Raw genomic sequence first — 13,517 nt, 5'->3', positions numbered from 1 at the left:
CAAGTACTTTCAGTCAGAGATCATTTCATTTTTGTTTTATTAGAAACATTTACAATACATCTTGAATCTTGGAAAAATAACAAAGAACCAGAACTAGCATGGCGCAGATACAATAATAATAATAATAATAAAAATGTCTCCAAAAAATGTAATTCACAAAAAAACATGTGCTATAAGAAATAAACCTGCAATATCACATGCCTTGTACGGGCATGGCACACTGTAACAGAGTTCAAAAGACTTCTTTTTTTCCCATCCATCAAAGTTGACGGTCAGCAACACGGGGCCACAGAGGCAGCCCTCTTTCACTGTTCACAGAGAAACTAACGCCAGGTGATGCTGGCCCAAAAACTAATGCACTACGACCACTATTAGACCGGTATGAAACAACTCTACTGTGCTGGAAAAATTGGAAACGCTACCAAAGACAAACTGTCAGATTGAATTGTTCTCTTTGGAAAAGGTTGCGAGTTTCACCAGCATGCACCGCTTCAGTCCTCATCCTTTACATGCAGCAGGACGTGTGCCTCTGTAGCGTTTTTGTCAAGTTTTCTTTACTCTTACATAAACTTCAAGTTAATTCCTTTGAGGTGAGAACAGTCTTTCATCACTGACGGGTAGCTGAGAATACAAAAGCCAACTTTTTTTCGTTTTAAACGTGGGGACTGAAATGGTTTCTTTGCGTGGCTCCAAACTCATGTCAACTTTCCAAAGAGATCCCAACTATGCAAATCTACAGAGGAGAAACGGCCCAGGTTGCGCTGCGTTACAGGAAAACACAGGACCTGCACCGTTTCCCCACAATATTTCTAAGTGACCATACAACATACATGCAACCTAGTACGGTAATGAATCTGTTGTGTGTATATGTGTGCATCTAGTTACATAGATCTACTACACAGTGCGCTCTCGTCCTCGCCTAGATGCCTCCGCTCGATCCTAATTAGCACATTAGGTAAAGTCTCTGGTAAAGACTTGGTTTTAGCTGATTATGCTCTGCTGTCATCGATCACAAACTGTCTGAGTAGTAGACGCGGAAAAATGTATGAATGAAAGTGTGTACAAGTTTTGTGTAGCCCCCACTGGCGGGGGGGGGGAAAATCACAGCTGCCTCATTCATCCCAAGCGCTGCAGTCGTGACACGTTTTACATGTCTGAGAAGTAAAAGCGAGTTTAGATTACAGAGGAAATGAGCAATGTGTGTCAGTCAGTAACATGGGGTTAGTTGAAGGGGAGAAATGGGGGTTACAGCAAGCAGCACTGCACAAAGAATGCTGATGCAGGAAAAAAATATATCATTGAGGCACGAAATTGATGCTCTGTGACTAAAATATCTCCAAATTCTAAAAAATATTATATTATTTTCTGCAATTATTCCATTGTGAATGCACCGATGTTAACGTAGCGCATGTCTGAAGTTAAAATTTAAGCCGCGGCCGACTCCCGCTCCATTTACTTCATTTACATCAAAGCGCAATGGAGAGCGACGAGCGTCCGCAACTTTCATAAATAAAACTTCTAAACTTCTTTTCTCATTTTACTTATTAGTAGAAACTGACTTCCCTGTGTTTAGAAATATATTAACTTCTCGTAATTTTAATTAAAAAACAAAATGTCTTGAGGTTACTCATAAATATGTTGCTTCCTTTTTTTTTTTTTACTTTTCATAAATAACATCCAGGTACTGACATTTTTTTTTCCTCTGCTTTCTATGAAATAATAACCCATGTTAGCAAAATAGATTTGAGAAACTGTAATATGTTTTTTTTATTCTTTTTAAGTTACTTTCTATAAATGTATGTGGAAGAACTCAAATATAGTCTACGTTGAAAACCTGTTGCAAATTCCTTTCCCAAAAAACAAAACAAAATCAAAAAACAAAAACTTAAAGCTCACTTGTAAATTGACAAAACAATAAGCGTAAGGAGTGCATTAAGTCGAGTGGTCTTTTTTCTTATTTTTTTTCTTTTTTACATTCAAACGCAGTACTTGCTCAATGTGTGATTTTGACAGGTTGGTAAAATTGCTTAAGTGCATCCATTGAAAATAAGGATTTCCTATCACTCCTCAAAAGGGATTCTACATAAATGCATAAAGACCTTTTCATATCAAGAGAAGAAAAACATCAACAGTTTCTACCATTACTATAATAGTAAGCTTAATACAATATTGTAAATAATACTAACAAGAACTTAACGAATCAAATGTCACTTGTGTGTCACCCCCACCCCCTTTGTCGCTCCGCTTAACTAAAACGTATTTCATACCAGGCGAGTTGGACAAATGAAACTTACACCTTAGCATTTCCTTAAGAGTTATAATTAAACTTTATGTATCAATTAGTTAGAATACACGGTAAATATATGATTTTTGAAACCAATGGCAACTTTAAGGTCTTAAAGCTTTTTTATACACTTCAGGTATCAGGCTGATGAATTCTTTATGTGATCCTATGTATTTTTTTTTTATTTTCCTGATAAATCTTAACCTACTGTACTATATTTTTACTAACATGCAGTTCAACTCAAGGATACAGTTCATGTGGCTCTGAGCGGGTTTGTTCGCGGTTACTCTGTCACCTTGTTTGCATCCCACTGTTAATCTGAGGGTCTTTGTCAACGCAGCTCCTTCGTCAATGTCTTGGGCAGTTTCTGTTTTTTTATCTCAACTTCGTCAAGTTTTTCAGAGGGACTAAAAACATTCCCTTGACTGTGCCCTCCCCTCCCACCCCACCCCACCCAACCCCTCAACAATAAAACCAGAGCAATAGAAAACTACTCAAAAGGACTCTAAGTGCCAGGATGTGCTGTAAGCTGGTCTCTTTGGGAGAAGTAAGTCTGTTACCGGCGCCTCTGTAGTATTAAACTAATCTTCCAACACTGAAACATGATATGCCTTCATTTCACAGATATCGACTTGAGTGGCCTCTAAGACTTGTGGGTAAACAGAGCAGTTCTAGGTATGAGACTATTTAATTCAATCAACTCTTAAGCCGGAGCTGATTTTTTTTTATGCTAAAACAAGTTAACTCGAGTGATAAAAGTTAGTTCGTGTCCTCTCCTTGTTATTTTTATTCTTTGGCTGTGTCTGACCTATTTCTTTCAACAACAACAAAAAAAAGAAACTACGGATGAAGAGTAGGAGCGAGGCGAGAATTTCAAACGTAGCCATGAAATCAGAAACACAATGTAAACATCTTAAGATATGCTGTAAGCGACGCGTCTGCACCTGAATGCAATTTCACCACGAAGTAAAAGAATGTGAAGAGTCGGAGCTCGTCACATGGTCGGCATGACCTCGGTGAAAGAGTGACCGGTGCTTTGAATCAGATCCCGCTGCCCTGTCCGCTTCCGTGTACGTTTATGACCAAAGCTTTCAAAACGCCATCCAAGTCACCAGCTCTGGCGTCTCTTTAACACAAACTGGATGAACCTCAGTGCTCTGGTCTTGTTGTTTGTTTACACATAAGCTGCAGTTTTCATCCTTTGGAGACGGATTCCTTACACTAGTCTCGACCCAAATCTGATTGATAATCAACGTAATAAAAAAAACAAATAGAATAAAGCAATCAAGTGACTTAAGACCCTGATGAACACAACAAGAACAATTACTTATCCTGAAATTGTTGCTAATTAATTCTACCTGTTACTACACTGACAGGAATCCACAATGAATCTGAAGCAGATATGAGACAGAAATGCAGCAGTATTATCCTAATAACGGAGGTCGATTTCTGAATAGAATATTATTGAAAGAACTGACTAAGCAGGCTCCTCTGTTTATTGTCCCAGTATAGTCCTATTATTGCTTTTCATCCTAATATACATAGAAACTGATTTATTCACTCGGGGTTAGGTTATTACACATACTATTCATTCGAGTTTTTATTTGAGATTGGATTTATACATCAGCGGCTTCATAAAGGATATTCACTATTACAGTTTATAGTAGTGTCTGGTTAATTTCTCACTTATATATTTGGATGAAATACTAAGTTAATCAGTTTAAATAATAATATTTCTTAAATGTATGGATCTATCTAATATACTATTATTGTCAAAGGGTGATGGGACACATATATTAAAGATTTTCTCTCCCTAAAACCCAGAAACATTTCTGAAATCCATATGCTAGAAAACATTGACAATGACACTTTCAGTTTGTAAAAATAATCAAAACCTCACGTCAAGCGGGGCCTTTGGATGTTCATAACTGATACACATACTGTATTTACATAGATGCTCAGAGTGCTTTCCCATAAAGTACAATACTCACTTATACAGCGTCTAAACTGGGAGAATCTCCAATAAGCCTTCTCTTCATTACACCAGTGCAAAACTCAACCAAGTCACCAGCATGGACTAAATGGACGAGAGGTCTCCCAAATAACCACTAGTACTACTGTAGTATAAAGATAATAACAAGAACCACCATAATACAGAAAATGATAGGGAATCCTTACGTGCATGTCTTTCAGATTCTATGAAATATATTTCACCATCAGTGGTCGGTTTGGTATTAATCAGATGCGCATTTCTTTTGTGATAAGGTGCTTTACTCTATATTTTAGGTAAAGTGTTTTAAGAGCCTAATTTCCTGAATCCCTCGAAAACCCCGTCCGAGCCTTTCGATTCACATTCTTTTCTCCAAAAATAAGTACTTCAAAAGTCGTTTAGGGGGCGGAACTGTCAAAGGCCAAAGTTGCTACCTTGTATGCCAAAGTAATGACGATATTTCTCATAAAAAATATTAAGGCAGAAAACAAAATGATAAAATACTAAAGTTCAAAGGACAGCGTCACACTGCCTTGAATTTGACGTCGAAAAGCTTAGGCCAAACCACTGTGCAATTTCTCCATCCATAAAATCATAACTCTTCTTTTATCTACACATCTAATAGATTTCGGGGGGGTACTTTTGGCAAGTACAGTGCTGTCGCTGCAGTTCACCTGTAATGCGAGCGCTCTGCTTTATATGTTGTGTTTTAAAAGAGGGGGGTCTTTGTGTTCTGGATGACACAATTTGTGTTCGTTTGTTTTTTTTTGTTTCGAGACAGAAGCCGAGTGTAATTGTTCTCCTGCTGAATCACCAGCGCTCCCTGTCATCACCACTGGGCCACATGTGACGACTCAGAACTCAGTGCAACACATGGATGATCAATAAAATAGCTGGATCTGCGGGGGTCTCATCTGTATTGGAGCATACTTCTCCGTTTCTCGGGTAGCCCCCCCCTCCTCTCCCAAAATCATTCAACAGCTTTAATCCCTACCCCCATCCTCGCTCCTCCAGCCCTCTGAAATCCCCAGGCTGGGGCTAAGGCAGACGCAGAGGGTGTGTAATTTGATTCAGCATGAGTGCTGGTTAAATGGGGCGTTTCCTCTGCTTTCCTGTCAATTACAATTGTCTGATTTCATTCTGGAAGCTCGAAGCAAGGGGGGGGTCCACAGTGAAGGGGCAGCTGCAGGATGTCCCATACAGTAGCGGGCTGACATGGGGTGAGGTGAGGTGGGGGGGGGGAGTGGGCCGTTATGGAAACTTTGTTCGTAATTCACGCAATCTTTCTTTTGTCGTGAACATTTTTACTAAATTTTGAAGTGTTCATGGCAAATTGTGACAGTGACGTTGAAAGGTGGTAACTGGTGCACCTCCAGATGACGGTGGATAATTTATTTTGCCTCGGAGCTGTATTTGCCTCGTTTTCACGGGCAACTACAGCTTCTGTCGTTCAAATTTTTCTGCATGTGTGTGTGTGCGTTTTCGGACAAAAGAGGCCCCCTCTCCCCAGTAGAGATGGCTCAGAGCAGCAGAAAAAGGAGAAGAAAAAGGAGGGAGTAAGGGGCAGAGAGAGCAGAGGAGGAGGAGGAGGAGGAGGAGGGGTCCCCTTCGCCCCAGCTGCATCCAGCCCCCTCTGTGCTTGTAACGGTGGGGCGGGGCGGCGAGGGGCTCACGGCGGGACCCTGTCTCACCCCCTCGTACAGCTCCAGAGTCCACACACGGCCCGCACCTGGACCAGCCCATTTGCCTAATTATCAATGAGTAGATCCAGGCCGTGTCCAAGCGCTCCGCGGCCCACGCTGCAACCGGGCCCAGACAATACGCCCCACTTGGCGAGGCCTCGGAAAGCGAGCGATCGAACTGTAAGCAGGAGAGACATAAAAGCCACTCCCGAAGAAAGGAGAGAAAGAAAGGGGGCTAGGCAAGACTTCCAATTTGGGGTCACAGCCACACTGTGCCATGAAACACCTGCTCCTGTCCAGCTCTGCTAATTACAGGGGGAGGCAGCAGGCCCCTCCGAGCTCTCACATAATGCTGTTAGTAATGGGGACGTGGAGTAAGGATTACCGATTTGGGACTGTGTATTTTACACTGTCAACTGTTTTGATCTGAGTGCGCTGCTGATTCAGGAAACATTTTTACACTTTTGCTCAGCTTCTGTCCACGTACTAATTCTCCTCCTTATTTACTGCGCACGCCTCGGAGAAACGCTTGTTGACTGGGGCTCTCGCTTTGTCCTATATCGCTCAACGGCTGTGGCCAAATGACCACACAAGACAATAAAGCGCGGTTAAGGTGGCTTTGAAACAAGTCCATCGGGGAGACAGATGTCGAGAACTAGCCAACTGGATGAATTCCAAGGCTTTCGGCCTCACAAATTAAATCAGTGCTTTAAGCCAACCGAGGGACCACATGCTTTTCAAGTGCCACGAGGAGCAGGCATTACTGAATCTTTTCAACAAACTGCAGTGACCAACGTGTAATCAATGGCTACTGGAAAACAATTTTCACTGATCGCTTTCATCTACCTCTGAATAATGATACCCATAAAATTTAACTTATTACTCTAAATAAATGATGTGACGTCCCATCTCTTTTTTTTTTTTTTAAGCATTAACCTGGTGTATAAGACTATAAACGGTGTAAGGATGAAACAAGGGGCAGTTTTTGTTTCCTCGTAAAGATTACAAAGCTTTGACAAGAACCAATTAATTCACATTTTCATTCTGTTGAAATGAATGTTTAGGACCAATTATATCAAACCACAATCACAGTCAAAGGGGGAAAGGCTGAATTCACCTTCACATCAGCTTCTGAAATTTCAAGGTATGATTGACAATCCTATTTTAGACCCAGATGATTGTAAGGTGCAATGAAAATTCTATTTGTTTCCCTTCTAATAACAACATTGACTTTCTAGGTCAGTCGGGTGCAGATTGGGTACCTCAACAATCATCTTCTTTCTTCAGTATAAACCCACTTCATGATAAAATAAAAATTTGAATAATAAAATGTTCACATTACTACCTCTGCCTACTCTGTGATTCATGAATGAAAAACAGCAGCAGTCAAAAAACTGAAAATGCAGGGTACTATACTTCTCTTATAAACAAAACTTTTATAAAATATATATGCATATATATATATAAAAGAAAAACTTAAAAATATTTCTTATACTTTTTAGTAAAGCAAGCAGTGCCTTCTAAAATATCTGCTTGATTGTTTTTAAATTTTCTGAAAAACAAAAGTGTGTATTATAATAATAATCATAATAACAGCAAATTATTATTGAACAAACACTGACAAAACTAATGATAAAAACTGATGTGGTTCCTTAAGAGAATATTCGGATGGCCTGTGTGACCTGGGTGTGGCACACTGGGCACTCCGGGTGGTTGAGCTCACAGATTCGGATGGCGCACTCCATGCAGAAGAGGTTATGGCCACAGGGCACCAAGGCAGCCGTCACTTTGCTCTCAAAGCAGGTCATGCAGTCCCGCACGATGGCCGGTGGCGAGTCCGGAACTGGCAGACGGCCTGGGAAGCCCTCGCCGGCTGAAGTGGGCTCACTGTGGGCGCGGCGGGCCTGGGCATGAGGTGAGCCGGCTACGGGCACAATGCTGGTGACTGAGGAGTTGTTGGTACCTCCACCTCCGCAGGAATCGGATAAGCCAGGGGAGAGTCTGGTCAGGGGGAGCGGGAGGCCTCCGAAGCTCTTGGAACGCTGCTGGGCATAGAAGGCCACCTGTTTGGGGTAGTCGGGGTCGCCCCAGCTCTGGGTCCCCTCGGATCCAAAATAAGAGCAATTCTTTTCTCCAGAGCTGGAGAAGTTGCTCTTGTTGTAGATTCCCCCTCCCTCACCTCCCCCTCCCCCTCCGACCATGGCATCTGAGAAGTTCTGGCGGTAGCTGCTGGTGAGAGGCTTGCGCTGGCCCCCCTGCAGACCCCACACCTGCTGTAGCCGGCTCTCCAGACCACCGCTGCTGCCCGCCGGGCTGCTTCCACCGTTCGGCCCCATACAGTCATTCTCATTATTGTGGTCATGCAGGCCTCCTGTTCGGAAGGCGATGTGTGCTTCTATCTCCTCGCGGGCGCGCTCGGCGTTGCTCGGTGACCCCGTGATTTCAAAGACAGGGTCGCGGTCTCGACTGGGAGTGACGATGTACGTACAGGTTTGCTGCTGGATGCGCTTGATGGTGGAGCCTTTAGGCCCCACTACCAGCCCCACAACACGGTATGGCACTCTCACCTGAATGGTGGTCTGACCTGGCAAAGGTGTGGGCGGGGAGCCGCTGAAGGACACCCCCAGCTTGTTGCGGGACGCCCGGAGCATGGAGAAGTGCTCTGCAGCAGAGATGATTTCACGGCGGGCCAGTGCAACATCCTCCTTCCGGCCAGTGATTAGGAACACAGGCTCCTCTCCTCTAACCGGGGTTTTGATGTAGGTGTTGGTCTTGGCCCTCAGGGCTTTAATCTTGCAACCTGCAGACACCAAGATACATTCAGAAATCAGTAAATACGATACATCAGTTCAGTCTTGTGAGTCACAAACCAAGTTTAAAGGTTGCAGGTGAGAACATAACACAAACATTTGTTTTCCAACTTGAGTTTACAGAAATCCTCAACTCTCCTTTGTTCGGTGTAAATTCAGTCACGTTTATGACCAGTTTAACGTAATATGCTGCAGATTTTTTACAGCCAAAGAGTAATTACCTTGATATATGACTTTTCCAGCACCTAAGCTTTACTGTACTTACGGAGTGTACTTATTTATTTGCTCTAAATCAGACACAACTTACGAAGAGACAGGTGGTTGGTGCAGAATTATTGCTCGGCATAGACATAAGTGGTTTGAAGGGTTTGCGAGAGCTGCAGCGGTTGCAGTATATTTGCAGTATGCTGGAAATCACTTTCTGACCTCTCCTTGAACCGACACGAGACAATAGTCAACCCACATACACTACGCTTCGTTTTCCAGCCATTTATTGCACCACATCTGCCCTGTTTTCTGATCAGGGGGTAATGGTTTACTCTATTAAGTGCTTTTAAAGCAAAGGCTTCATGTGGAGAGAGGGAAGGTTAATGTTATTTGGTGACAAATTACCTGATGTTGTAATGGGACAGAACGGGGATGCACAGTAAATCAGTGATCATTTAGGAGGATTACCGACCACGTTGGAGGTCGAGGAGAACACGGTGAGAAAAGACACAGAAACTATGGTAATGTTGGTCCCTGTGTTGAATACATCAAGCATCACACGGGGTCAGAAAACCCAGGCAGCCTCTTCACTGAGACAAATTGTTGACGAGGTGGACGTCTCGCCTCCGCTGTGACTTAAAGAGACAAGTGCGACCCTCTATTGGACGAGTAGGAATCATCAGGCGTCTATTCAGTGAACTAATCTGACCAGACTCTGGGTGCTTTGGATCCCACAGCACATCCACTGCATTACGGATCTGAAGATCACAGCCGGCTGGTATCAAAAGGTTTAAAGACACCTTAAGTTGATGACAAATGTCTCTCTAATGCTGCTAAATGGGCCCCACTTTGTTCAGGAACACTTTCTTCTCAGGGACCAGCGGCACAGTGATACTCTGAAGGGTTATTACTGCTCATGCTCAAAATCTGAAAATGCCCTTTGTGGCCATCGCCTGATATTAGGGCTAATAGACCTGTTCATGCCACAGGAGATCACAGAGCAAATTGCCCAAAATCATGTTTTCGACTTGTGTTGCACCTTTTAAGTAATCCAAATTAATATCTCTATTAAAAGGTTTATCTGTAAACAAAGATTAAATAATTGCAACCAGGAAGTGAGGTCACTGGAGGCATGTTTATTTTCATCCGTTGCCCTGTGGCGAGAGAGGTGCCTGTGATTGAAAACAAAGCCACCCTTGACCTGAAGAGCTCCAGAGGAAGACACGAGAGCATCCTCAGGAATCAATGCTTTCGACTCTGACAGGAGGAAACAATCATACCCAACCCCTTTCCTCGTGACAGGATGCTCCGTTTACCAGATTCACCAGGCGGGCACTGAGAGGAAGGGGGCGTGTAATGTAGTGCTAACTAATGAGGGGCCCGAATCAGAAGAAGCTCATCTCAAATCCCCCCAAATCAGCACTTCTACTCGGTCAAGGCAACAAAAAAAAAGGGCCCTCTCACCGGATCCACCCTCCGGCTTCGGCTGTCTTCGGTTACCCCATTAAAATTCAAAACTTAAACTTCAGAGTAAAGAACCGGAGCCACGATGGGGGACAAAGAGGAAATTAATGGAACAAACTAAACCCACACTTCCAGAGTATTGGTAAAAGAAGCCAGCTCAGCTCTTCCGAAGCCCCAGTGACATTATTCGAGACTTGTTTGTTTTTGTTGCGAGATAAATCAGGATTTGCTAATGGTACCTCACCCGCCCTGCAGTCTTTGTACTTCTCTCTGCGTCCAGGCCCCTATGTCTCCCCTCTCCTGACAGGCAACCATGTGGTATTGAGAGTGTGCAGTGAAGTGGGGCTCATGAGGAGCCCCTTGTGTTGAGCTCCAAGGCGTGACTCCCATTCAGCTTTTCAGATGCTATACTGCCCTTCCCTCCCCAGCCCGGGTTCCTCTGCCCCTTCTCACCCATGGGTTCATCACATCTGGTAACAAAGGGCGCAGCCAGATAATCACAAAGAAAGGAAGAAGACAACAAAAAAACAAAAACTCAGGTTCGAGCTCCTTCTCAGCTGATAAATATTGAAACTTGGGGAAAAATCACCTTCGCTGCAAACGTGCACAAACAACAGAATATTTGTTTTTTATTATAAAAAAGGATTCCCACCTCCTGGTGCAACTTCTCGCTGAGTCACCCCTTTAAGACCATCCCGTGTGCCAAGCAGCAACACGGTCTAAACGCGCCCCTCCCCTCAGCCCCCGAATTTCACACCTTTGTTTGACAGCTGCTGTCATTCAACTTCAGCTCTTTGTTCGGTAAAAAAAAAACACAAAAAATAAATTTAAAAAACCGTGAGTGTGCAAAGCAAACGGGAGAAGATGCCTCAGCGTGTGTGGAATTGAACTTTCCAACTCCATCAATTGAGGGGAAAAAAACAAAGAGGGACCACGCTCGCTCCATTGTCCAATTGTGTCACTGGGGCAGTGCGCAACATAAACAACGAGCTGAATAAATTTGGGGAAGAGGCAAAACATCGTCCACCCGCGAGTCCTGCGCGTCCCCTTTGTGTTATTGTCTCAACGATCGATGCAAAGTGAGAGACATTCCTCTCCTCGCCAGCAGCACGTTGCCTTTTTTGAACAGTCTGGCGCGTCTCAGACGACAAAGGAAGCAAGTGCCTGCTCCAGTGTGCGTCTGTGCGCGGATGGCGTGGATGTGGAATGATTCGCCCAGGAGGGGACAGGGGGGCTCTCCCATGCTTCCCCAACCCCCTGCGAAATTCACTCGAAAGCAGAAAAATAAAAAAAATAAAATAATAATAATAGGCAAGCGACTTGTTTCGGTGCTGGGGAGTGCAACGATGAGTGGAGGGAGAGAACTTGCGGGGTTGTAGCAGGAAAAAAGTGGGAGGCTGGTGCCTCGGGGGAGCACAAAAAACACGCGAGCACACACACACACACCACTCCCTTTTCTTTGTCAAATAACACCAGGTAACAGTAAGAGAAGAAACACACAAAGCGCACGGGAAACACGGCGGGATCATGCAGCACACAGAGCGGGATAAAGGCACAAGTTTGGGAGGGAAATAATTTGGAAGGGCAGCGCTTTACCTTGTCTCCCCACTATCTCGGCCACATGTTCGGAGCTGGGCACTGGGACGCATTCTGTTATGTTGCAGCCTCGTCCCTTCGTCTCACTTGAGGAGCTCTCGTACAGGGCGCACAACTTGCTCTTCCCTTGCAGGATCGCCGTGTCCCCGCCACCCCCGACGCTGTTCGTGTGGTTGTGGTGGTTGTTGTTATTGTTGCTCCGGTCCTGTACTCCCGTGGTCGGGGCTCCGCCGCCGTCCTCGCCTTCCCCGAGCCCCAGCAGAGACAACTGGCCCAGCGCGACCCTGAGGGCACGGGAGTCGTCTTCCTCCTCGTCGGGCGGCACAAGGAGACCCTCGCTGCCGAAGCCGGAGCCGGCCAGATCCCCGCCGTAGCCCCCATTTTTCTCCATGATCCCTGCTAGAACCAGCAGGCTAGGCATGGCTAACAAAAGAGTGTGTGAGACAAAGACAGGGGAAAGAGACTGGAGAAACAGCACCCGTGCCGCCCCCTCCTCCTTGCTATTCCCCCCTTTGCGCTAGTCCCTCCCATAGACCGGCCCCCTCTCTCTCCGTCCGCCAGACTCTCACCGTCTCTGCGAGCTCCGGGCGAACGGGACACAAGGCCGTCTGCACGATAGATGGGGCTGGGCGATGTGTTTGCTCCACCCAGTCTGGTTCACTCCGCTCCCCTCCTCGCCGAGACAAAACGAGCCGCCCTCCCGTTGTACCACTCCGTCTCAGGTTCCCGAGCCCGTGGCACCGCGCGTCGAGCCGCCTCCCGTCGCCCTCCCGAGCGGAAGGAAAAAAAAAAACCACCTCCTCGCCCGGCTCCCGCACCGCACTCCGGGTTTATCTCAACGTAAATCCCGCGGAGCTGCAGTGTAGCCCTCGCACCGCATGTAGGTAACTTATGTAAGCGGAGCCGTGCGGGATGTAAACACTTGTGTATGAAAAAGGTGGAAGTACAGTGCGCACATGGTCATGAAGCGCTGCTGCATTAGGACACAAAGCCAGCGGCTCCCGCGTGGTGGTGAACAGGGGGGTGGGGGGGGGGAATCAAGGATGATCTGACATGAAATGAAAACGTGGGAGCGAAAAGGAGTTAGTGACATTTTTTTTATTTTAGAGAGGAGGGGGTCCGCCCACCTCCATGGAGCCGTGCTTTGCGGCAGGTCACCGCGTTGTTGTTTCTGGCGCCGTTGCGCATGAGGATGTTATGTATAGGAGGGAAAGAGGGCGTCTGGGGGTGAGGGGGCTGTATACGAGGAGGAGAAAGGAGTTGTCAGACAGTCGTTGCAGACCCTATGCAGCGGGGCGGGGGGACTTCAGAAAAGCCCTCGCACATTTCCCCCCCGTTTTAAAAAAAAAAAATAAAAAGAGAGAAGGATAAAAAAAAAAAGAGAAAGATTTTGCAGCAGCTCCGGTGAACAAAGAACCGCGCCGTTCGATTCGCGCACAGACTCCCCAAGATGTCCTCGACAGAAGCCACGCCTGACGGCATGG

At 45.4% G+C, this 13,517-nt stretch overlaps 1 protein-coding gene across 1 annotated transcript; it reads right to left on the bottom strand.

Moving 5' to 3' along the window:
• Positions 1 to 20: 20 nt before the first annotated feature.
• Positions 21 to 13,020, bottom strand: mex3a (mex-3 RNA binding family member A). The gene is made up of 2 exons (XM_035164549.2): positions 12,034 to 13,020; positions 21 to 8,756 (listed from the first exon to the last, which is right to left on the bottom strand). Exons 1-2 carry the CDS (start codon positions 12,452 to 12,454, stop codon positions 7,609 to 7,611), a joined length of 1,569 nt encoding a protein of 522 aa, XP_035020440.1. The 5' UTR covers positions 12,455 to 13,020; the 3' UTR covers positions 21 to 7,608.
• Positions 13,021 to 13,517: the final 497 nt, after the last annotated feature.

The sequence above is a fragment of the Hippoglossus stenolepis genome, chromosome 8 (assembly GCF_022539355.2).
Source record: "Hippoglossus stenolepis isolate QCI-W04-F060 chromosome 8, HSTE1.2, whole genome shotgun sequence".
In the NCBI taxonomy this organism is placed as follows: Eukaryota; Metazoa; Chordata; class Actinopteri; order Pleuronectiformes; family Pleuronectidae; genus Hippoglossus; species Hippoglossus stenolepis.
This window is presented reverse-complemented; position numbering and strand designations above follow the sequence as displayed.

Bases quoted from the DNA above. Each gene is read 5' to 3' on its own strand.
- mex3a (XM_035164549.2), bottom strand. From the start codon at position 12,454: ATGCCTAGCCTGCTGGTTCTAGCAGGGATCATGGAGAAAAATGGGGGC. The intron at 8,757-12,033 runs GTAAAGCGCTGC...TGGTGTCTGCAG, and splicing joins CGAGATAGTGGGGAGACAAG to GTTGCAAGATTAAAGCCCTG.